The following is a 25,319-nucleotide window of genomic DNA, read 5'->3' on the forward strand; positions in this document are numbered from 1 at the left end:
TTGCTAAAATACAGGGATTTTCTCATAAAATAAGCAATATGTGGGCTCTGTTCATGTTTTCATTAATTTATTAAATAACAAGCAGACTGGCCTATAGAAGACATAAACATATGACAAAGTTCATACACTGCTTAGTAGTTCAATCTTCGCACCACAAAAGGTACCACAAAGAGAGTCTAAAACAAAGGTATTATAGCTTAACAAAAGCCACCTCTCGACAACATTTAAATCCATAACAGGTCGAAAACAGGTCAAAAGCAAAGAATCTAGGAAATATAATTTAATATTTTAAAATATTTTTACAAATAGAATAGGAAATGTCACTGGACAATTAATTTCCTCCTCCAGATAAAAAAAATACCCTTAAAAGCTATAACAAAAGAAAAAAATATACATATAACAAACAATTGAGTGGAAAAAATCAATAAGATAAAACAAAATTACATATAAAATAAGAAAATAGTCACAGACCAAGAGACGATTGCATATTGTACAGTGAACGTTTACTTAGGTATTTAAATGAAATAATTCAAATGAAAAATTGTACATTACAAATGTTTTGAGAAGAACGGTAAAAATTATCACGAACGAGCAACATTTCGTGGCGTCATCTGTTATGATATTTTAAAACTTTTTATATTTTTAAATATTATAATATGACAAAAGGCTTAATTTTGAGGGTAGAGATGGGTTTTATAAAAAATTGTAAATGATAATAACGAGTAAAATCGTCATTAAGTCCGGTCCTACTCGAGATATAACACACGACACATTTTATCAACTCACCCCTCGACCTTTACCAAAATTTAATAGCATCAATACCCCTAATAAACAAACTTCCCTGTCAAATTTCAGAAATTTTCGACAAAAAGCATAAGAGCTATTAAACTTCAAACAGGATGAACAAAATCGTTCCTTCCCACACACGCTAACATCCATACATATAGAAAAAAAAACCCAAATTTTTTTTTGCATTTCTCTACGTTCAAGATTCCCGAGTTTCAAAAAATGTAAAAATCTGAAAGTGGACGATTTTTTGCCGGATCGCCATACTTTCCCTCTGTTATATATAACAGCCAGAATAGTATTAATCAAGCTGCCAACTTAGTCTCTCTCCCATTTTATTTAAGAATAAGGAAATAAATGGCAAGCTAACAAAAATCGTATAAAAAAACATATATTTAAAAAAATTGAATTTAAAATAGTAATCAAACAATTTTCATTAATTAATTTCACGTGTTATTAACGCGATAAAAATCATTTATAGTGACTCGTTACAACGAATATACTTGAGATGGATATTTTATAGTTCAATAAAAAGTAAAAAAAAGGACAAAAATAAGAAATTCTTTTCATGCATGTGAATTTATAGATAAGCATATTGTCACATTCAAATTTGAATTGGTAAAGTTACACAGCCAACTCGAAACTCGATAATCTATAGAGCAGTATTCAATCATATTCCTTCTTGCACAAAGTATTACGTTACCACGCTGTCAGAATTTCAAATACGCCTTGATCTAATAATATATATATTTTTTAATGTAAACTAATCTTGGTTCGATGATAAAATATTTCATGAAATATGAAGCACTTTATTTATCATATTATCACATATACGTAAATTATTATATTTTGATCATCTGCAGTGTATCATACTATCTTTTCTAATACAGTAAATTTTTTATATAGATCATTTTTTTAATTAATCTCGTGATAACTACTGAACAAAAATACTTTAATGCAAATATATTTATTTATATGTAAAAGAAATATATAAGAGTAAGTCGTGCAGTACTGGTCACTACGTTTTTTGGAGGTACAAGTTTGTGGTTTGGTAGAAAATGATGGTGTCAATTTTGGAAACTGATCTTTTGTTAAAAAATTCAGCAACCAGTTGCTTAACTTTTCCGGTTCTTTTGGGGTTTTGTTTTAAAAATAATTTTTGTTTTCATATTATTAATCATAATAAGCAAAATAGTGTGTGGCGCCATCTGTTATATAATTTTGTTATAAAAACTTTTAATATAATTAAATATTATGAAATGGCAAAAGCTTAATTTTAAAGGTAGTGGTAATGTTTAAAAAATTGTAAATGATAATAACTAGTAAAATCTTCATTAAGTCCCATTTCTCTGGACATGACACATGAACTCATCTATTTTCTCTTCCGCTGGACCTCTAATCACCAAAATTTAATACCATCAATGTTCCTTATATACAGGTTACCATGCCAAATTTCGTTTCTTAATATTTACCCCATGCTGAGATATAAAACGAAATAGACACCAATACACACAAATCTACAGAATTTTTTTTTACTTCTTCGGATTCAGGATTTCTCAAAACGTGGAGATTTGCAAATAAAAACTCAGAGGTTCAAATTTGACACGATTTCATTACTTTCCCTTGTTATGTTCCCCATAAAAGCCGAGAAAGTCTGATGACAGAAGCCTGCGAGAAAACAATTACAATAAAGTTATGTAATTTCGACTTTTGTAACATGTTACATTTTTAACATTTCAAAAATTATTGGGTATATCGGACACTCTCATGTTTCCAAGTTTTTGTTCATGAAATGATAGTTGAAGTCTACCAGTTGGACGAGCTTTCTTGTTAAATCGATTGCTTAATTGTAAATGTTTTGCAAACGTAAATTCACAATTTAGGCAAATTCTTTCCTGCTTAGTGGCATAGCTAGTTATCCAGTTGTTTAAAATGGCTGTACAATTGTCCCTCTTTCTCTTCGGTAAAATATTCTTAAATATTTCCATGACTGGTTTGATTTTCGTCTCTTCTCTTTTGGAAATCATTTTCAGTTTTATTACATAATATGCTCTCGGCGAAAACTGTTCAATTGCTTCACGTATACTCAAACTCCTTATCACTGACAACATTTTCAATTGCTACTTTCATGTTTTCCTCCATCTATTTACTTTTCTTACTTTTCCTTCGGACGTTTTTTCTCTATCTTCACCAAAAACAATTAACAGAACTATCAAAATCTGCTTCAAAATTGTCAAATGATTGACTGTTTGATGTTACCCAACCGTCACGCGACATAAAAACGTATCACTGAACAAAATGCGATAATTGCACATTGGTGTTTTATAGCGTATTTACACACTATGTGCATTTCTATCACCAGAAATAATAACACTTAACCTTTCCTTTTCTCGTATTTACGAAACAGCTTTACGAAGTTATCTAGCAGCACTTGGTTACGCCGTAAAAACAACAAAATGTCTCACAGTTCCCGAACAATACAACCGGAACTTCCAATATACGAGGTAGTAATTCTATGCTTTCCTTAAATAAAGCTAAAAACAGATTACTGTCTAGTGGTCCATTCTTGCGCCCGTTGCCAGATAATGACACTGTCTGATACCAGTAGTTGTCCTATACTAACGACTTCCCAATAATAAATATATAAATATATACCTTCAAGTTTAAGAATGTAACATTATATTAAGGCTTAAACAATATTAACTAAGAAATTGAAATATCGAATATTAAAAAATGAAAATTTTTACAATGAAAAGTTGTCGAAATTTTCTGTAATTACTGTTTACAATTGACTTTTCTATTCTTATGTAAATTTGTCGATGTAATCATCAAATAACTTTTTATTTACATAAATGTTATCGATTATACTTTTAACATATTTAACATATAACTTTAAATTGCACAAAATCAATTAGCATATTATTTGATTAATACTACAGTTATCTACATGGCAGGATCCAAAAGTTCAGGGACCTGGCATATAGTTTCTTGCCTTGAATAGTTTAAACTATCGACGCACAACCACCTTGAAAAGAATCCCTTTGGGAAACGATATACCTTTTCCAGCGGTCGTACAGCTTCTGGAAGCATTGCTGGAAGTCATCTTTTGCAACACTTTTTAATGCCTGCTGCAATGCTGCTTTTACTTCATTTGATGACTCAAAATAATGTCTATGCAGATTTTTCATAAGTGGAGACTGACCCACTTACGATTATACCAGTCAGATAAATAGGCGTGATGTGAAGCATTATTTCTGGCAAGGAATTCTGTAACCTTTATGGACCAATATGCTGTTGTTTGTTTTAAGTTAAGGCAACGCAACAGTTGGGCGATCTGCCAAGGGGGATGACTTCCGGGAGGTCTTTTAAGTGAAACTGGCCCCTATTTAGGCGTTACAAACGTAGAGAAAACCCGAAAACTCCACGTGGCCAGCCCGTCCGAGCGAGGCGCAAACCCACGACCGAACTCCCAGTGTTTAGGGAACGAAGACTGCTTGGACATTGGTAGGCCTACCAATATGCAGGTACTGTACGTTGTCATGGAGATAATAGAAAAAATTATCATGGAGAAGATACCATTGTCCACTTCGTCACATCTCAGGCTGTTTATGGCTGATGGCCACTCAAATGATGTAAAATGTCCAGATATGTGGCGAAATGGATAACGGTATCTTCTCCGTGACAATTATCTCCACGACAACATGCCTGCACACTGGTCCATAATGATCAGAATTTCTCCATGACAGAAATAATATACTGTACTTCCACATCTGGCATATTCGCCCGACTTAGCCACTTGCGATTCACTCTCTTTCACTGATGAAATAGATTCATAGGCATCATTTTGAGTCATCAAATGAAATAAAAACAGCATTGCAGTAGGCATTAAAAATGTTGCAAAAGATGACTTGCAGCAATGCTTCCAGAAGCTGTACGACTGCTGGAAAAGGTATATCGTTACCCAAAGAGATTCTTTTGAAGGTGGTTGTGCGTCGATAGTTTAAACTGTTCAAGGCAAGGAACTATACGTCAGGTCCCGAACTTTTGGATCCTACCATGTATATCAGGTACAGTACTGTACATCTTAAACTAAGTCGCAACCCCAAAGTAGGGTTAAATATGGAGGTCACGAAAATTTGACAATAGTAAAATTTTGTGCTACTTATTTAAGTGAAGCAGCGTTTTCAGCATTGACGATTATAAATCGAAATGTTGGCAACTCGAAAAAAAGTTGAGAAGGCCCTGTGTTCTGCATTATTGAACATTCGGCCAAGATTTAATTTTTTATGAAAACATAAATAAGCACATGCATCTCATCAGTATGCAGGTTTGCTTTCGTCTTTAATAAATGATAATAAATGGTAAAATAATTTGTACTGTATATCAAAGAATCGTTTTGAAATAAATTGTTTTATGATCTATCATCAGTAAGTGATTTTATTTGTATATCTATTTTACATACCTATATAACGGGAGACGTAAAATTTTCTCTGGTAAAAAAGAATGAAAAAGTTTAAGAGGTCTTGATCTATATTAAAGAAAAACTCTTAAATTTTCCATTTAAAGCATTATTACTGTTGTTTCATAGTAGATATTATTTAATATAATGTTATATTATTTGTGATATAGTTCACAGAATTTTAAATCATTTATATTTTACTTATATAACATTTCTTATATTTTTAAAATTTCTTTAAAAATATAAAATTATGAAAATATCGGAAATATAATTGAATTATAAATTATATATTCACGTAGTTAAAAACTCACTTCAATACGAATGTAAACGGCCGGATGACCGAGTGGTCAAGGTTGTACCCTACCATTCTAGGGGACACGAAATCGAATTCATAATGGGCTTGTAAAAAGAACCCGTCTAAGTGCTCACAGGAATAAAGAGTAAAAATATATACGTATTGTAAATACAATGAATTCTTGAGAGAATGGATCAATCATATCTTTCAGTCATTACTCCATGCGCCAAAACCCTTCGTACCCGCAATCGAACTTAGTTCGAGCGGTTTACATAGCGTTACACAGAAAACGGTCTTTTAGACCCTCGGGGTAAAAAACTCGGGGAAAAAAAAATTTTTTTGAATTTTCGGATGTTTTTTCAGTCCCCAAATTTTTTGAAAAATTTTTACCCGCGCGAAAAAATTTTATTGCGATTTTAATTAACCCTTAATGATGCGCGATTAACGCTTAATTGTTTTTTATGGGATTTTTTTATGGAACTTTATTCATCCTTCTAAAGTTCTAGCGCGCCGATTTTACTTCGGTAAAGTTATTTAAAGCTATTTTCTGATGTAAAAAATAACATCCAATAGTTTTTTAATTTTTTTAATTAATAGATTTTTTTATAATTACGTTTAATTAATTCCAATCACCTCAGCTCCTTCAATAGCTTGATTATTAACTGAATATAAATTTTCTTCACATTTTGTTCTTTTACATAATTAATGTAATTTTTACATAAATTTTAGATAATTAGCGAATAATACTTTATTAATGTTTCTATTTAATGCATTTAATAATAGCCTATATACAGGGTGTTCCATAAGTCTGTAATCATACAATTATATGACTTTTGCTTATTCTCTTACATGTAAAACATGGCACTTAGTAAGGTCGAATAAATCTAATTAGTTTGATGGTGGAAACTTATAATCAAAAGTTTAACGGTCTCTGTCTAAACTTCCGGCCAATTACATAATTTATAACGATCTGGATGCAATCTGTTAAACTTTTCAGTACAGTAGAACCTCAATTATCCCGACCTCGATTATCCGGACTACATTCATCCCCAATTAGTCCGGATAATCGAGGTCCTACTGTAACTTTATGCAGGCTGTGGGTCTCCATTATCAAAATAATGTAAATTCGTTTCTTCTTGCTTATCGCCATGCGCGTAAAAATAATCTTTATATGTAAAATAATAAACAAAGTTCAACATAATTACTATGATTCTATATTTATGGGACACCCTGTATGTACTGTACATCATACAATAAATCAATTACTAGAATATCATCACTATAAATAAAATATTTTTCATGTATTGTCTTAGTATCATTATTTACTTATTATTGATTTTAATTATAGTTTGAACAATATAGTTTGAAAACTATAAGCTACAGAATTTGCACTCGACGTATTTTACGTTATAAAAACGTCCGTTATAACTTTATGCATAACATACCTGTATAATCATAAGAAAAGTTTCACGTTAGAAGTTTATTTTATAAAATTGTGGAACTAATTGTATTCGATCCTTTATTGATGCCAGTGTATCGTCATCATTACGCAGACTTAAATAATAATGCGCTTGGTATTTGTCGTCCATATTGTTTTTGCTTCGTTACATGTGTTTGTAATCTTAGTTTTAGTTATCGTCTATTATTTAATTGCCAATGCGACGACATAACCTTCGATATCTCCAGGAGAAAACAAAGCGAGCGCTTCAATAGCGTCCATGTTTGTTATATTTTTACAACATAACTAGCTTGAATGCGCAAACGCCATAGTAATGTTCAAAATAACCACTCAGTCGGTTTGACGAAAACACATATTTTATATTTACAGTAATGTACAAAATAATCCACTTTAGAGTTACAATTAAATATGCACAACACTAATTCCAACAACAACCGACTATTCCCGTACAAATTCGTCGAAAGAACTCCTTACGAACAAACAGACTTGTAATTAACAAAACCTCCGAGTCAGGAACAAGTTCATACACAAACACGTAACTTCCAACGAGAGAGTTAGTTAGCACCTCGATAACGACGATCTCCCTTGATCCGATCCGATCCGATCACCTCCGATACGATCACACCATCCCAGCCGATCGCGATACGAACTTAAATAGTCGACGGCGTTCGAACCCTGCTCCAATCAAATTTGAATGTTCCCGCAACGGCCGCCAACGGTCACTTCCCGCCGGCCAATCGTCCGATGGTTGACGATTCGAAACTTAACGGTTCTTCCCACGGAAGTTCCTAACGGTCGTTTCCAACGGCCGATCCTAACGACTTTTCCGTTATGACAGTTCGTTATAACAAACAGGTGGGAATCGCGCGTCTTGGCGATTCCATACCTTACACCTCCGCGGCCAAGGATCAAACTGAGCTTAGCCCAAGCCTGTTTGATCCAACAACACTCAGCAATTTTACAAATGTCCGTTCGTGCGGACTGACCCTTACCTCCGGTACAACCGGGCAAACTCGCTATAACCCGCGCACAGAGATGCCTCGCGATAGTGTAGGACCCCTTGGATCCCCGAGACCTATCCGCGCGGGTCCCCCTACGAGGAGGTCGTCCCCGTCGCCTTCGGCGCGTCATCCGGTTTTGTTGGTCACCAGATGTCGCTCGGCCCTTCTCACGGAATTTGGGTTTCTTACCGCGAGCTCGGTTGTGACCGTTGTCCGTCGTTTTCCGGACCGGCGATATGCCTCCCTCCGGACTTAGCACGTGTGTGGGTGGTTCCGATTGGCCACTGGCCGCGCCCGCCGTGGCCCGAGACCTCCGGGTCTCTTCACCGCTGTGTTTTCTTTGAACCCGAGTGACGGTCGCCAAGATCACGTTCGCCTGTTGCCCAATCAATCCGGCCAAGTCGTCCACGGAATGACACTCCTTCGTAGCATCCAGGGGCTTATCCCGTGTCGCATTCAGTAACCCTAGCAGCGGTTCGCTAGTTTCCCCGATCGCTCGTCTTTGGTCATCGGCGTGTTGCGCCAACTGCGTCGCGGGTTCCCGGCCGATATCTCCCAAGTCGATTATTTCCCCGACGCCACAATTTTGACCCTGAGGCGTCCCAGCTACCCCATTCTTTACTGCTCTGACTCCCGGCCTCCCTTCATCAGCGTCCTCGCCCTCCAGTTTCCTGTTCGCGGCGGGTCGTTCGCTTTGGCTATCCGATTCGCTACCGGAATATCTCCTCGCAATAGGAGTCGCGTCCCCTGCTTTATTTTGCTCAGACTGCGCCCTCCGCTCACACTGGGCCGTGCGCTGCCGCTCTTGTGTCTGGTCAAGCGGTCCTATGACCATCCCCCGGTTTTTGTCGTCGGGCGGCTCTCGTTTAACCGCCTCGCTCGCTTCCACGAACATCCCCGCTACCGCACTTAATATACTCTGCTCCTCAGCTAATTCCCTTTTTCTTGCCTCGGAATCCGCTTTCTCTCTCGCTTCTACCAGCGCTCGGAAGTCCCTTTCCGTTAAGAGAGCGTCTGTCGCTTTCCCTAACCTATTGGTGATCGCACACGTCACCCGTGCCGATCCTGGCGTTTCTTCGCGTCCTTCCTCCCACAATCCAAGCGGTACTGACGCTAAGCCTGCCTCTACCTGGTGACCGAAGGCTCCAACGAGTTGCCTTTCCTCCTTCGTTCCCGTCACCACTTTAGAGACCCATGACTCCCTTAACGCCGACGCTTCCGTTCCCGAAACGTCCTTAACTGGGGGACCATTTCTGCCGCTTACTGTCTCAGCTTCCTTCAGCGACCTCCCGACTTCGGGTTGGATATTATGAACTGCCTCCTCTCGTCTTGCCGCGACTCCACTAGGCTCCCTAATGTCCCGGTCTACCTGTGAGCTGCGCCTACTTTCTACTCTTAGCATGGGGACTTTGGCCACCCTGACCCCAGCGGTTCCCGTCCTCGATCCGGCTACGTACGTGGGCCTTCCTTCTCCCCGCATTGCCTTGACCCGATCCTTTGCTTCCCCGCTCCCCGGTGGGCAAGAGAGTTTGGATGCTCTCACCTCCACCACCACGCGGTCCGCTGCCTTGGGTCGCATGCGTTCGGCCTCGTCGTCTACCCGCCTATCAGGACACCCTCTTTTCTGCCGGTCAGTTTCCCTTGGCCTATCCAATTCCCCCTGCGGCTTGTTTCCCGACAAGCTAATTCTATCCCCGAAGTCGCGGTTCCCCTCGACTTTAAGTCCTTCGGATCGTGTTTGCTGTTCCTGCCGCTTCGTATCGTCTAATTTCCCGGTGATCCCCAGCCGTAACTTAAGTCGTTCTAACTCTATCTCTGCTCTCCTCACCTCGGATTCGATCTCTGCTCTTTTTGTCACTGCCTCGGTTTCCGCGATTCTCTCTTTGCTTGCCGCCTCGATTTCCGCTCTTTTTGTCTCTGCCTCGGACCTGATTCTCTCGATCTCGAGCTGTATCTTAAGCGCTTCGAGGTCGTCTCCCGACCCGCTTGTCCTGCGCGATGAACTCGGCTCGTCATCCTCCCAGTCCCTAGCATCTAGCTGCCGCGATTTCGCGCGTCTAGGCATCTCTGTGTGCTAGCGAGAAACAAAAAATTTACCTGGGTCTAATTGCTGGTGATGCTCTGTACGTACGTCTGCTTCTCTGTCGTAGCTCAGTTCTTCCGATTCTTTGGAGTGTAATCCAGGATAATCCAACGTAATCCAAAGTATCCAAAATATCCTGTCGACTGCGCCAGTAATGTTCAAAATAACCACTCAGTCGGTTTGACGAAAACACAAATTTTATATTTACAGTAATGTACAAAATAATCCACTTTAGAGTTACAATTAAATATGCACAACACTAATTCCAACAACAACCGACTATTCCCGTACAAATTCGTCGAAAGAACTCCTTACGAACAAACAGACTTGTAATTAACAAAACCTCCGAGTCAGGAACAAGTTCATACACAAACACGTAACTTCCCACGAGAGAGTTAGTTAGCACCTCGATAACGACGATCTCCCTTGATCCGATCCGATCCGATCACCTCCGATACGATCACACCATCCCAGCCGATCGCGATACGAACTTAAATAGTCGACGGCGTTCGAACCCTGCTCCAATCAAATTTGAATGTTCCCGCAACGGCCGCCAACGGTCACTTCCCGCCGGCCAATCGTCCGATGGTTGACGATTCGAAACTTAACGGTTCTTCCCACGGAAGTTCCTAACGGTCGTTTCCAACGGCCGATCCTAACGACTTTTCCGTTATGACAGTTCGTTATAACAAACAGGTGGGAATCGCGCGTCTTGGCGATTCCATACCTTACAGCCATCTAACGTTATGATTTATAATTGTAACGTCCAGTAAATATAACGTAAAATACGTCCTGATCATGCTCTATATTATCTCTTAAAGAATTGTAATTTTAAAAAATATTTTTCTCTATTGGCGTCATTATATTTCTTTCTAGTGTTATCTTAATGTAAACTAATAGTACATTTAAATTAAATAAAGTAGTAAAATGTAGAAAATTTGAAAGGTTCTAATATAACGTTTTTCAAGTTCACTGTAAAACTGTACATAAGATAAAATGTATTTTTATGAAAGATTATTTTACTTAGCTTATGTGTTTATACAAAATTATTTTTTTAATTTAGAAAATAAGTTAAATGTATAAATATATAACTTTTAAAATGTAGTCGATGTAAAATGAAAATAATTATTGTAAATCAATCAAATTTACTTCTACAAAATCTATTATACGCAATTAATTTAGCAAAAATGGAATAAAAGTTTGAATTTATATTTTTAAATATTTATTTCCTTATAAATTTGTTAATCTTAAAAATATTTATCAAAAAATCAATTAGTGTTTAATTAAATTAGTAGTTGATATCGTTTTTGAGATTTTCAGTAAATGAGGAAAAAGAAGAAAAAAGACTTCTCTATATATACATTATTAAAATACTTTATTCATATTTTATTCTTCCCAAAAGAAAAACAATATAAATAGTTAATAATACGTTTCGATAACAGGTGCCAAGACAGTTGTAAATAAATACTTAGTGTTTTTCAAATAATTCTGAACAAATTCAACAGATGGCACTAAAAGTGGGGTTCGTGAAATTTGTCATTATCTGGATCAATACTAACATTTCACAACGAAGATGCTATTTATTATTTTTTTAATAAAAAATGTTATTTAATAATATCAAACATACTGTCAAATTATACCATATTTGACAAAATTCAGTAATATATTTTATAAAACTCAAATGTCTCAAGGGTCTCAAACTCAAAACGCAGCAAAATGCCATTCAAATAGATGTATATCAGACAAGGGTCGTATTTTTGGTAAACCAAAATATGCTGTAAACTTATAAAAAGGCTCTTTTATTTCCAGGCTTTTATGACTTATGTAAACAGAATTGTTTCTGTTTTAATTCCCGTAAGATGTTAGAAACATTGATTTTTAGAAAAGTAATCTTCAAGGCTGTGGGCCGGATAGGCAGCCTTAACAGGTCTCATCCGGCCAGCGGGCCGCAAGTTTGCGACCCCTGTTTTAGAAGAATGTTTGAGAATCGATCTTCAATATTCTTCAAGTATCTCATTACTTTACGAAAGCTTCTTGAACGGTGCAAGTGGAATTTTTCTAAATTTTAATACTGTCAAATTAACATAAGTAAACAGTGAATAATACTTAAAATTTTAACAGTTTTTAAATTTATAAATTAATAAAATATTATTTTTTTAGTGTACAATATAATTTAAGCAATTATCCTTTATTGCGAATGAGATATTTTTAAATGCATTTTTAAATTAAGAAATGCATTAAATAAAATATTTTTACTCCTAAAAACAAAGGAAAAAACCGAAACAAATTACCAAAATTCAGGTAGAAAAATTCCAACAATTTTTCGGGAGTGGTCTATTCTGGATGTCAGACCCCATTTCTCACCACCCATCTGTTCCATTGCGGGCCTGCCGAACCCACGAGGAACTTGAAAAAAGACCCTCATAGTGCCCACTAGGTGGAACGAGTAAGAAAATAAATAAATATGTAAATATATATATATATATATATATATTTGACTTCAATATTTGAGGCCACTTCATGTTGTAACATAGTATATTGTTTTAGATTAAATTAAAGGTTTTAAAGTCCCCCCATACCAAAAGCAACAACAAAAAGAAGCAAACTTCTGCATGCTTGGACGTATATTTATGTATTTGCGTGTATTTTATTTTATATCTCAGGACTCCAATAAGCAAAAATTTTAAAATCTGACAAGAATATTTTTATGTATGGGGCATTGTTAATATTACATTTTGGAGATAAAGGAAGAAAATACAGGAGTCGAGACATATTTAGTGTGAGATCAGACTTAATAAAACTTTCACTTTTTATTGTCATTTACAATTTTTAAAAAACTCGCTTTAACCCCAAAATAAGGCTTTTGCCTTTTACAATAATTATTATAAAAGAAATTATTTTATAAATCTCTTAACAGATGGCGCCACACAATTTTAAAATTAGCCGTGCTGTTAGTGTTTTTTCCCCTATAATGCAATAATCCGTTTTTAAACGTTAAATTTCTCATATTCAACACAATGGCTTCTTTCAAGCTTTTATTATTATTTAAATTTTATATTGTATTATATAATTTCTTAACTGTTGTAATTTTCAGTTCCTTTTATTAACCTCTACCTCAACTGTAATCTGATACAATACAATGATAATTAATAAGAGCAGTTTTATTCATCACAATATCACCCACTCTGATGTGAATAAGATCATGGAGCATCTTTTTTCTACGATGAAAGAACAACTTCCTCAATTAATGAATTCGTTCTCAATAAATAAAGGGTTATAGTGCGAAAACTGGTAAGTGCGTTAATGAAAGTTTAGAGAAAATGGAAAAATTAAACATCTTAAGAAGTTTTCTGCTTTGTTTTCTTTAATCAGAATTAATTGCATGTTATAGTTAAAAAGTATATGTAATATTTAACATGAAATATATTGCTGTTTAGTTGTTAGCACGCGTTATAACGTACGAATGGAAATGGTTCTTATAAAACGTACGGATGGCCGATCCGTCAAAATAGCACCTACTGCTCTGAGAGACCCAGGATAGAAACCGAATGGATCCAAAAATCCTGGGGTCCACCAGTGGCCAAGAGGTTCTATTCCCTGAACATTGAAAGTTCGGTCGTGGATTTGCCCCTCGTGGAGTTTTCCGGTTTTCTCCACGTCTGTAACGCCTCAATAGGGACAGTTATCCTTAAGCAGATCCCCAAGCAGATCGCCCAAGTGTTGCGTTGGTTGCTGTAACTAAACAAACAATCGAAAAACCCCAGGAATTTTTCGGGGTGTGAACTGTGTAGATATTTTGGGTCTCGTCCCTGACCACCGTTGTAGAACCCACAACGGGCTTGTTAAAAAACAGACCCTCTTAGGTCCCACAGAGCACTCTTTGCTCTGTGGGACCCAGAACCCTTCAAATATATTGTGACTACTATTACAATTCCTACACAATACTTTAACAATAATTTTTTAAAAAATATTTACATAAAATTATTAGTAATTTCAAACTTTACATTCATTAAAAACAGTGATTATTCTAAATTTTCGTGGATAAAATATACAAAAATTACACTGTTGTATGCAATTACTTATAGCTAAAAACACATTTTTAAATATTTAATTTTATGAAAATAAAAAAGAAATGTAAAATAATATAAGCATTTTGAAAATAAACTTTATTATTTTTCTCATTTAGTTACATCAGAATAGTAATGCATTTAACTGATTAACAGTAAAAAAATTCAAAGTATTTCATACTTTAAATCAGTTTTCATAACTTAAAACGTTTTAATCATTACAGATAAGTTATAGAACGCACTTATTCAAATGTTGTTAGTTTATTAACTTTACGAACTTTTTATAAAATGTTTATTCATTACACAATTATTCTCTTTTAATAAATATATAGGATATAATATAATAATATTGCAATAGAGCCTTATTTGATAGCTATGTTTAATGTTTAACATTTCCAAAAGAAAATGTGGAAAAAAAACATATTTCAAAAAGAAACAAAGCCATGTATTGATGGCTGCACAATCAAATTCTAGACACATTGACTAAAGATATTCTTTTCGAGGTAATTTTATTCGCAGATATTACTTTTGAACATCGAAGAAAATACTTTTTCCAAATATTCATGGACATAAAATAATTAAATATTAAAGTAATTATAATTATCATTCTCCTATTTTTTCCTTTCTAATAAAGCTTTTTATTGTGTATAAAGTAAAATCAGTGTTAAATTAATACTAAAATATTATTAATTACTGTTATTTAGCGTAGAAATATTTCGCCTGATAATTTTAATAATATTAGACAATTTTAAATCGTGTTTAAAATATAAAATAAATTTTGGAGGTAATTTGTTAATGTTCGTTGGAAATAATATGTAGAAGTTTCTTCTAATGTTGCATTATATCATTTTTTTTTATGATTTTGTAAATTTCGGACTGCAAATTTTTGCCACGTTTATATTTTAAATGTAACAAAATTTGCATTTTATTCGGAATATATTCTGTTTTCTCTCATGAGGATTTAAGTTTAAAATATTTAAATAAAATGTCAAGTTTATGAGAAAAACAAGAAAATTCCATACATTACGATTTTTTTGTGAAATTTCTCTAGTGTATTTCTTTTTGTTCTATCCTGTCTCTTCTTTAAATAAAAAAAAAATAAGAAATCTGAGATGGTATTTGAGAATTCTGGAGTGTTTGATTCTGAAGATTACAGAATTCTTTTTATTGCAATATTTTTGTATTTTGAGTATCAAGATATTTTTTGACATTTCGAGATTCTTGAGAATGTGTCTGTTGATTTTTAACACCTAAACTTTATACAGTATATGTATTTATCTATACAACGTTCTTTGTTGTTTATTTGAGAACAAATATATATTTAATCCCAATGACTCATTACAAATTTTTAACAAAACAATATGCGGATAAACATTTATATCTAATCATAAATTATTTACAATAAATTACTCGGAATAAGATACTTGCAACAAAATCTTTCGAAACAATAAGAAATTTTATACTAGCACTAAAACACCTGCTTCAGATTTACAATGGAATCCGTTAATCTGGCACCCGACAACTGTAATGTCCGGTAATCCGGCACACTCTGATGTATTTTCTTTTCCACAGGGCAATGCAAAGACAGCATACCTAAAATCAGATTTCTCTACTCAGAGCATAGATAGCTTTTCTGAATCGTATGTATATGGTATATGTCTGAAAAATAAATACTCTGTTACAATATATGCGCATGAGATATCGTGAATGTTGATTTTGTATAATAACGTCTCATTAAGTCGTTTTTTGCAGGTTTTTCAATCTCATTACAATATAGTCATGCAGGCAACTGGATCTTCTTCGGACAGATTAAAGTGTTTGTAATCAAATTGTAAACATGGAGCAGCATATGCTGGTACAAAATATACATCTGCAATGTTTGGATCGAATATACCTTTAAATTTAATGCGAAATACAAAAACGCTTGGTAATCTGACATTGTTGATAATTCGGTACCATTTCGTCCCATAGGTGCCGGATTAATAAACTTTTATTGTACTACACAAACGTTTCTAATCACCAGGTAAAGGAAATCTGTCCTCATTCTTTGATAGAGAGATTTAAATTTAAATAATAATAATAACAATTATGTGAGTATTGCGTGAATTTCGTACGGACCTCGCATCGCTTGTGGCAACGCGGTCGACCCTCTTTTGTTGTGGAAGAGATCAGTTACTCAGGTCGAGTGGTGGCGGATACTGAGGCAAGACTCAGCTTTTACGAAAGAACTGTTTATTAGGGAACAAGGCTTACAATATTGTAGCGAATATCCTCGGTTTTGATCCCAATACTACAAGAAATTTTTCTTGATTGAAGAGTCGTCTATGTCGCTTTGTCAGATGGAGAAAGATAAGTCGGCAAGAGAGCACTGTTAAGATGAGTTTGAAGGCTGAGGTGATGGTCACGCGGTCCTAGTTCGGGAAGGACACCTTAACTTTGGTGAAGTCGATGCTTGGAGTCTTACGATTCAGATCGGTGCATAATCAACGAAAACTGTTCGAATTGGGCCAATGGAAATTATCGTGAGGTTTCCGAACTTCTTCGAGAGAAAAGACGAATCTTGGCGAAAAGAACGAGACAAAGAACTTCGTTTTTTGTCAAAGACTTTTAAAATATCAAACTATGCGAAAGAAACCTTTCTGTAGAAATATTTCTGGGTATTTGCGATAAGAATGTTACGGAACGAAGCGTTCCTTCCACCTTCTTATCGCAGCGGAAAGAGGATCAGTTCGGATTCTTGAGACACGGACATTTGTTCGATCGCCTGTCCCGATTGGTTTCGGACCCACGTCCTTGTTTTTTATTGGTCTCTTGCCTGCTTCCAAATATCACTCGAGAACAACTTAAATCTCAGGAGAGAGGTCGACGTCAAAGTTTAATACGGCGCCGCATTCCGATTCTAACGAGAGATGTCGATCGCCTTATATTGTTTATACGTTCCTTTCGTAAAGTAAACTTTACCGACAATATTTTTTTTTTAAAGAGTTTCTCCTATATTCAAAACATTTCAAAACAGATTTTTTGTGATGGGTTCGGACTCTGTGAGGAGTCTTACAAGCAAATTAATTTTAAAAGAAGTTGACAATTATAAGAAAGTCGCAAGAAAATCAATGGTCTTATTAAAAGAGCATTTGCGTGAAACTTATCCAGATTCGTGTCGAAATCTTGCACAGTAAGTTTGTATTTTGTAAATTTGTATAAACCATTTTAAAGTTTTGACTTTAAGAAATATATAATGCAGACTAGTGAGATGTATTTTACTTTTGAATTTGGAAAGATGATGGAAGAAATAAACTTTTCAAAAGAAATTCAGACAAGTATAATAGAAATGTGCAAGAAATCTTATTCAAATAATTGATGGTACAATAATCCAAATTTAAACCTTTATTTAAAAAAATATATACTTTGATTATATATGAACAGATAACACATCTTTTTAAAACTATTTTAAAGCTTTCAGTCCAAAAATGGTTTCTTTGTAGTCACACTAAATTCAGTTCGTATAGTTTATATGCTTAAATCATTTTAATAGTTTGAAAGAAATATGATGATGAGAATTGCCATGTATGAGCCCTAAGATGGCACGCGCAAGTGAGAGTTTTCCTCCAAAAAATACAAATTTTTAGTACTTAATATCCTCAAAACATTGCATTGTTATTTATGAAACATAAATTTATTAATGTGTTTATTATAAAAAAAACAATTAGTACAATAATACAATACAGTAGTCAATACAATTCAATATTCTGTGATCAGTACAGTAATTTATTTTTCTGATAATTAAACAGAAAAGATGTAAATTCAAGAGAAATATAAGTTAAAAAAGCATAGAATTGAAAAAAGGTTAACACTTCTATATAGATAGGGTCGGCAACGTGACGCCCATGGAACATTTCAGATCCGCCCTATAGAATCATGGTCACGCAAAGCGCAAATATCTACTCGTACTTTTATTTAATTTGACTTTGTGTTATTTTATGTACGTACTTTTAATTTTCATTTTTTAATTATTGCATGCATGTATAATCTTTATTTTGTATAAATACATATACTTCAAAACATAATTATTTTTATTTATTGCAATATATTTTTTTTTTTTTTTTTTTTTTTGTCAAATTTAAATTATGCGCCCTCGATGGTTTTTAAAATTTTTATTGCGCCCTTAGTAACAAAAAGGTTACTTACACCTGCTGTAGAGGGTAACGTATACAAAATTAAATAATCTACATATATGAATGATTTAAATCTACAGGAGTCCGCACAAGCGACACGCTTGTGAGGACTCCTGGAGTTTATCACAATTCTAGGTATTTCATAATTTAAAAGTTTTCTAGAGGTTTTCGAGTACGTCACCAGAAGTCAAGGATGACTAAAATTCAGCATCAATGATTGAGATTGTCGTTATTAAAATATATATCAGAAAACAGTGTTAGGTATGTAAAATGAAAACACTAATACCAGATGCTAAGTTCCTTGTCAAAATGTATGGGACAAGAACTTATTTTACTGTATATTGTTAATCACATTGCGTGTTTTTAGTGTTATTCTTTTAATACATATACTTTTATTGTTTAGATGGTTTACTTGATTAATTAAAAAATACGTTGCTCTTATTTATCGCTTGTGTTTTGAGCTATAAACTTCTTTGTCCATATTGTGGTGCTGGTTGCACTGGGGCTAACTTGGCCTTGAAATTAAGGATTGTAGTTTCAATAAACATATGAAGTTGCATGGGACAATGAACAAATATCGTTCATTAGTTTCTTTTATATTTGCTGAATAGCCTTGCTATAAGTCATAAATTTTCTATTATTTGTTGATAATGAAAATTAAAGCCCTCTTTGATATGAGGAAAAAGGACAACCAAGACGAAAAAAAGGCACCCTATATACCCCAGTGTATTGGCGCCCCTGCGTAACTTCTCTGGTCTTAACACTTTAAACACTTAAAACTTTTGCTGATTATACTCGTATTTCGAATCTACTCTATTTAGTAGACCTACTTTTAGTAGACTACTAATACTTTTACATACTTTATTCCTGTTTCATTTAGTTCATATATAATTTTAATTCTAAAGCAAAATCTCACTGAATTTCACTGAATTGTTTTGTCCAGCGTGAGACAGAACAATGGGAGGCGAAAAAAGTTCAAAATTTCGAAAATAATTTATTTTAAAGTATAAATTATTCAAAATATTGAATTAATATATAAATTTATTAATCTTATATCGTAATAAATGCTTTTAATGTCGAAAATTTGCATTATTTTTAATTTATAAGCATTATTAATGTAGAGGATTGACATCACGTAATCACTTGTTGGTGAAAGGGCGGTGAAAGGGGGGTGAGGCCTTACTCGGAGATATAGCCCTAGAAGAAGAAAGGAGGGAAGGAGGAGTCAGGAGGTGGGATAAGGAGAGGTGGGGAAGGGGATTAGGGAAAGAAAATAGAGGAGGGAAGAGGAGGATGAGGGTGCCTTCTGGGAACCGTCTGTTAAGACGTAGAAAAGCAAAATTACAAATTACAATTTCTGTACCTAAGAATTAATAGGTGAAATAACTGAACAACAATAATGGCACCTTGGTTTGGCTTACATTACAATTGAAGACATAGGATGGGTGCCGGTGAGAGTTACGAGGAAGAATTAGCACCCTTTTGGAGACACTGAATAAGTCCTTGAAGTGTGGTCCTTTGATGGTTGCCAACCTTGTGCCTGATGTTATGGAGTCTGGCTGTGGTTAACCGGTGAGTTAGCTGGCGTATTGTATTGAGTAGCAGTTGGAAGATGATAGTCTGCTAAATTTAGGTTGTTAATGAATTTGACGAATTTGGTGTATATGTCCTTGTCCTCGAGGAATACGCTAAGGTGACAAGGCCAGGTGTGCCCTTTATGGATTGTCAGGTCTCTCAGTTGTGCGATGCTGAATGAGCTTGGTGCAAGTAAATATTAGATGGAAAGGGTCGTCCCTCTCCTTTACAAGACAGTCACAAAGTCCATTTCCCTTCTTAAGGAAACGACGAAGGTAGCACTTAAAATTGCCATGGGCTGTGAGAATCTTTGTAATAGAATGAGTCGTACTCAGGAAAGTGAGCGGGACCTACTGTTGACGTCCGGGAGGAAGTTGTGGGTATTCCGTCCAGTGTGGCTACTGTCCCAGTCATTTTGCCATCTTGACATAGTGATGGCGGTGTGTTCCTTTCTGAGGAAGGAGATGGGAACGGAAGTGTAGGAGTACTTGGAGGCTACTTTATGAGCCTTCTTTGCCAAATTGTCCACAGTTTCGTTTCCGATGTTGCCGGAGTGACCCCTGACCCAGTAAAAGGTAATGAGAGTCACACCAGCAAGGGCACATAATGTGTCCAGACAATTACTTATGATGGGGAGTTTACGGTTTCCCTTTTTTATCTGATGCAGTGCAGTTTTGCTGTCACTTATTATGTCAAAATTCGTTGGTCAAAAACGTCTATTTCCACTTTATACAAAATATTTCAAAGTAGCGATTGAGAAACAGAATTTCACTTTGTCTTTCATATTTAGAGAATTATTAAATTTTAAAGGAGTGCTTATCAGCCTTCCTGAGGCCGCAGAGCACCATTTATGTGGGGTTTGGACGAGTAACATTCCTAAACCGTTAAGATTTACGAGGGGTTGCGGGGGTAACGAGGAGAACGAGGGAATGAGAACGAGAAAGGGGAGAAGTGGGGAAGACGACAGTTGGTGACGGCAAGACCAAAACAACAGTTGGTGACGGCGCGAAAGGAAGAAAGGACGAAACACGTTACGAAGAAGATTATCATTCTATCAAGATGGTTGCAAGACGCTGGAAGACTGTTGTCAATTCTGGTTCTCTCTATTTCTATCTCAATCACTATTTTTACAAATTTTGGAGGATCGTCCGGGATATTGAAAAAAATTTATACGAGAACTTTTAGAAGGGCAATGGAATCCAGACAAGATGGCGGAGTTAGTAGCGAGGTTGAGGCCGAAGTTTTAAACGCGAAAACATTACGCTGGACGTTCAGCGCCACTTTCCTGTAAACCTAGAAGTTCGGCAATGGCGTTTGGAATGCCGAGCATGATTCCACTGACTTTCTAAACGCAATTGTCAAACTTCTAGGCTTACAGGAAAGCGGCACTGAACATCCGACGTGCATGTTTTCGCGTTTAAAACTTCGGCCTCAACCTCACTAGTGACGTTACGGTGAACGACGAAGAACTACAACTGACTGTTATATCTAAGGACAATACGATGACGGATGTAAAACATCTTAAGTGCGCTGATTTGGAAATTGAACTAGGACGACGAAAATTGAAAACGACGGGTAGCAAGAGAGAGTTGGTGCAAAGATTGGAAGCGGCACTTTTGATTGAGAATGCCAGAGACGACGACGCTGACGAAAGTGAGGACGAAGATAGCAATATTATGCGACATAGAAGTGAGTACTCTAAGCCAATGTTTATCTTTAAAGATGTTGACGAATCCCTTGAAACGTTCATTGGTGACGACGGAAAGAATGCTGTTAAGTGGATCTCTAATTTCGAAGACATGGCGGAAGTGTGTGACTGGAATGGCATGCAGAAGATAATTTACGACTAACGACTACTCAGAGGTTCAGCAAGAATGTACGTAAACTATGAACAATGTATTAAATCATGGAGAGCATTAAAAGAAGCTCTTTGCGCCGAGTTTTCTCCGAAACTAAACAGTTGGAAGATTCATAAGTAACTTTCGATGGAAGTGAAGCATCAGAGTGAAACGTATCAGGAATGTATGTATCGAATGATTGAAATTTCGTCACAAATTACGATTGAGGAAGAATCAGTGATACAATACATGATCGATGGAATTCAGGATGAGCAAGTAAGTAAAACAGTACTTTATGGTGTTACTAATTTCAAAGAATTTTCGACAAAATCTGCGAATTTATAAAAACATGAAATCAAGTCGTAAGCTAAATGCTAAAATGTCGGTGGTATCTAAGAAGCTAGAACGTGAGATTAAGCCTAATAATGCTTGTGGAGATAAACGTTGCTATAACTGTGGCGGGAAAAACCATGTGAGTAAAAGTTGTCCGGAGAATGGCAAAGGAATGAAATGTTTTAGTTGTAATAATTTTGGTCATATTTCGACTCAATGTCCTCGAAATGTTGAGAAGAGGAGTTATGAAGTAAAGGTAGAAGAATTTAAGTCAAAGCCTGTAAAAGAAGTCAAGATAGAGGAACTGAGCTTCACAGCACTTATAGACTCAGGAAGTGATATAAATCTAATGAGAGCCGATGATTACGTAAAGTTGGGCTCACCAAATTTAACTGGTAGTTCCTTAAAATTTCATGGAGTAAGTGAGCGTAAGAGTTCTACACTGGGAAGTTTTTGGACTGTAGTAAGCGTTGACAGAGACCAATTTTCAGTCCCCATACATGTGGTTCCTAGTTCATTCCTTGCTTATCAGTTATCGTTGGGAGCAGACTTTCTGAAACAAGTTCATATCGGTTTAAAAGAAGGTCGTGTTGTAAAAATTATTAAAGCAAGAGGTGCAGAAGTGAACATTTCAGACGTATACGATATCGATGTTGCCTACGTTAATTAATGTTGGTGGTGTTGGTTTGAGCCCCACCAATGACGCAAAATATAGAAGAGAGTTTCTAGATCAAAAAAAATCTACAAAGCAGTCAGAGAACAAGAAACAGAGATCAAAATGAACACTATTTTAAAAAATGATGCTCCAGTTTGTCAATGTCCAAGACAGCTATCTACTAATAAGAAGGCTGAAGTAAGATGAAAGAATGGTTACACGAAACACCTAAACAACCCACAGAAGCACAAGAAATAATGAAACTTTGTGACCAGTCAAAAGAAAAAAGAGAAGCTTCACATAAGTCTTCAGAACCTAATCATTGGTTACAGCAACGTCATGCATCAAACGTTAAGCAAGCAGAAGTTGCAGTTGTTCAGGAGAAACAGATGGAAGTTTGTGGTTCCTTTTTGATAGTTGGTGATGCACAGCAACGCGTTGATAATCATTCAATGGAAAAACAGCATGATGATTATGCAAGATTAAAATCGGCAGGTGAAGATTGTTCATAAGAGAGGAAGAGAGCGAGAAGAACGAAAGCAACAAAAACAAAAGAAACACAGACAAAATTATCATAGTAGATCGGATGATCGAAAACGTGACGTGAGACGAAGTAGACGCGAAGTAGAAGAAGTAGAAAACATAGAAGCAGAAGAAGAGACAGATCTTACTATAATAGAAGAGGATATTATAGAGAAAGAGAAAAAATGAAAGAAAGATCTAAATATAAATCTAGATCAAGAGGTACTGATCAAAGACGATATGACAAGCACACTCGATCACGTGATTCAAAATATCAAAGACAGTCTAGAAGATCTCCAGAAATTAGAGCAATGGCAAAGGAGAACATTAAATTAATTAAGAAACTGCAAGCGAACAGCATAAAAGCGTGAGTCCGTTTAACTAACGAAGTATTCGACCGGTCAGACGAGGACATCGGAGTCAGCTGTCAGGATGACCGAATGTAGGGTTTGGACATTCCTAAACCGAGGGATTTACGAGGAGTTGCGGGGGAGACGAGGAGAACGAGGGTGGGGAGAAGTGGGGAAGACGACAGTTGGTGACGGCGCGAAAGGAAGAAAGGACAAAAGACGTTACGAAGATTATCGTTCTATCAAGACGGTTGCAAGACGCTGGAAGACTGTTGTCAATTCTGGTTCTCTCTATTTCTATCTCAATTACTATTCCTACATTTATATACTTTTTATTACGCGATGCCTTATCATCAATACATTCAAAAATCGATAAACAATTCCGTCTTTATTATTCTCACAAAACAACGAGGCAATAAACTAATAAACTTTATTATATCGAATAAAACAATAAACATGGAATTATCTATGAATAAAGTAATAAGCTTTAGTACATTGAAATAAATTTGCAATAAAAACTTTAAAATCTTGTTTTTGTTTCTTTTTTTTCTTGTGGAACATGGTTTGAGAATCTCTGTTTTCAAATAAGATAAGCGATTTTTGTTAAAAAAGGTTGATTGCTAACAAGTTAATTTTAAAATTTAAGGAACGGTGTCTCATAAAAATAATTGTTAATAAGTACAGAAAACCTTTTTATAAAGATGACAGCACAAAATTTTTACAAATGGAAGCAATTAGAAGCCACGAATTCACTCTTATTTTGCAGGTCATAAATCTTCTCTCCTTTTGTTTACTTTATGAGGGGGTGTGGCATGGGTCATATTTCTGTTCTCATGTAAAGTAGTAAAGTTTTTCTTTCCCTGGCTTTTAAATATGATACTTCGATTTCATTGCAATAACAAACTGATGTAGGTGTAATTTAACACTGCAGGTAGAGTTGAAAGTCAATGTTTATTTTTAGGTTTTTACATCAAATTATATAGAAAATAATTTTAAAAATAGAATTATTTCTTAACTAAAAGTGGTTAGAAAGTAGACGAACGACGGAATAAGAAAAAAAACAGTTGTTTTGATGCGATCTGCATATTTACACAAATCAGATTAAGAAATGGCGTCTGACACAGAAATGGATAGTTCCGGTTGAATCATTCCAAAGGAACAGTTTCGGATTCGGAACTACTAGGAACAGTTCACACCGAGTGTTGAGATATTTCCAGTCGGAACTATTAACGGGTTTTTCATTTTGTAGAATACTGATTTTCACGGAACAGTGAATTCTTTCTCTAGATTTGAAAATTTTTTACAACTGTTTTCCTTATAATTATTGTTATTATTGATATAAGTAGGCCTAATAAAATTAAGATTGTAGAATGCTTGTATACGAAATTGATTTTTCTTTTCTGTTTTGAATAACATCAAAATAGATATTTTATGTAAGGTCGTAGTCATAGAGCCATTTCAATTGCAATAGTTTTAAACATTTGAATATTTCCTTGTTTATTCAAACTTTTCATTGTCATACATTGGTGATTTTCTTTTTGTCCTTATAATACTATATGAATCTATGAGCACTGAGTTTTGACGCTGTGGAGGACTTATCACCCACTATTGACGTTGTCGGAATAATCACACAGAGTACGCATTTCTGTGTAATTACTGAGGAGGGAAATATTGTAATTTCTGAAATACATCTAGGTACAATAAAGTTGTTAATTGGCTAATAA

At 35.3% G+C, this 25,319-nt stretch overlaps 2 protein-coding genes across 2 annotated transcripts; one reads left to right on the top strand and one right to left on the bottom strand.

The window, feature by feature from the left end:
- Positions 1-6,155: 6,155 nt before the first annotated feature.
- Positions 6,156-10,065, bottom strand: LOC136985476 (calponin homology domain-containing protein DDB_G0272472-like). Its single transcript, XM_067282765.1, has 2 exons — positions 8,190-10,065; positions 6,156-6,202 (listed from the first exon to the last, which is right to left on the bottom strand). The coding sequence occupies exons 1-2, from the start codon at positions 10,063-10,065 to the stop codon at positions 6,156-6,158; spliced, it is 1,923 nt and encodes a 640-aa protein (XP_067138866.1).
- Positions 10,066-22,926: 12,861 nt separating this feature from the next.
- On the top strand, positions 22,927-23,434 carry LOC136985477 (putative uncharacterized protein DDB_G0271982). Its single transcript, XM_067282766.1, has 2 exons — positions 22,927-23,118; positions 23,219-23,434. The coding sequence occupies exons 1-2, from the start codon at positions 22,927-22,929 to the stop codon at positions 23,432-23,434; spliced, it is 408 nt and encodes a 135-aa protein (XP_067138867.1).
- Positions 23,435-25,319: the final 1,885 nt, after the last annotated feature.

This window comes from Centruroides vittatus, unplaced genomic scaffold, assembly GCF_030686945.1.
Source record: "Centruroides vittatus isolate TY-2023 unplaced genomic scaffold, ASM3068694v2 contig_970, whole genome shotgun sequence".
In the NCBI taxonomy this organism is placed as follows: domain Eukaryota; kingdom Metazoa; phylum Arthropoda; class Arachnida; order Scorpiones; family Buthidae; genus Centruroides; species Centruroides vittatus.

Coding starts and splice junctions, on each gene's coding strand:
- LOC136985477 (XM_067282766.1), top strand. CDS start 22,927: ATGAAAGAATGGTTACACGAAACACCTAAACAACCCACAGAAGCACAA. Junction 23,119..23,218: donor TTCAGGAGAAACAGATGGAA/GTTTGTGGTTCC, acceptor TAAAATCGGCAG/GTGAAGATTGTTCATAAGAG.
- LOC136985476 (XM_067282765.1), bottom strand. CDS start 10,065: ATGCCTAGACGCGCGAAATCGCGGCAGCTAGATGCTAGGGACTGGGAG. Junction 6,203..8,189: donor CGGTCACAACCGAGCTCGCG/GTAAGAAACCCA, acceptor ATTTATATTCAG/TTAATAATCAAGCTATTGAA.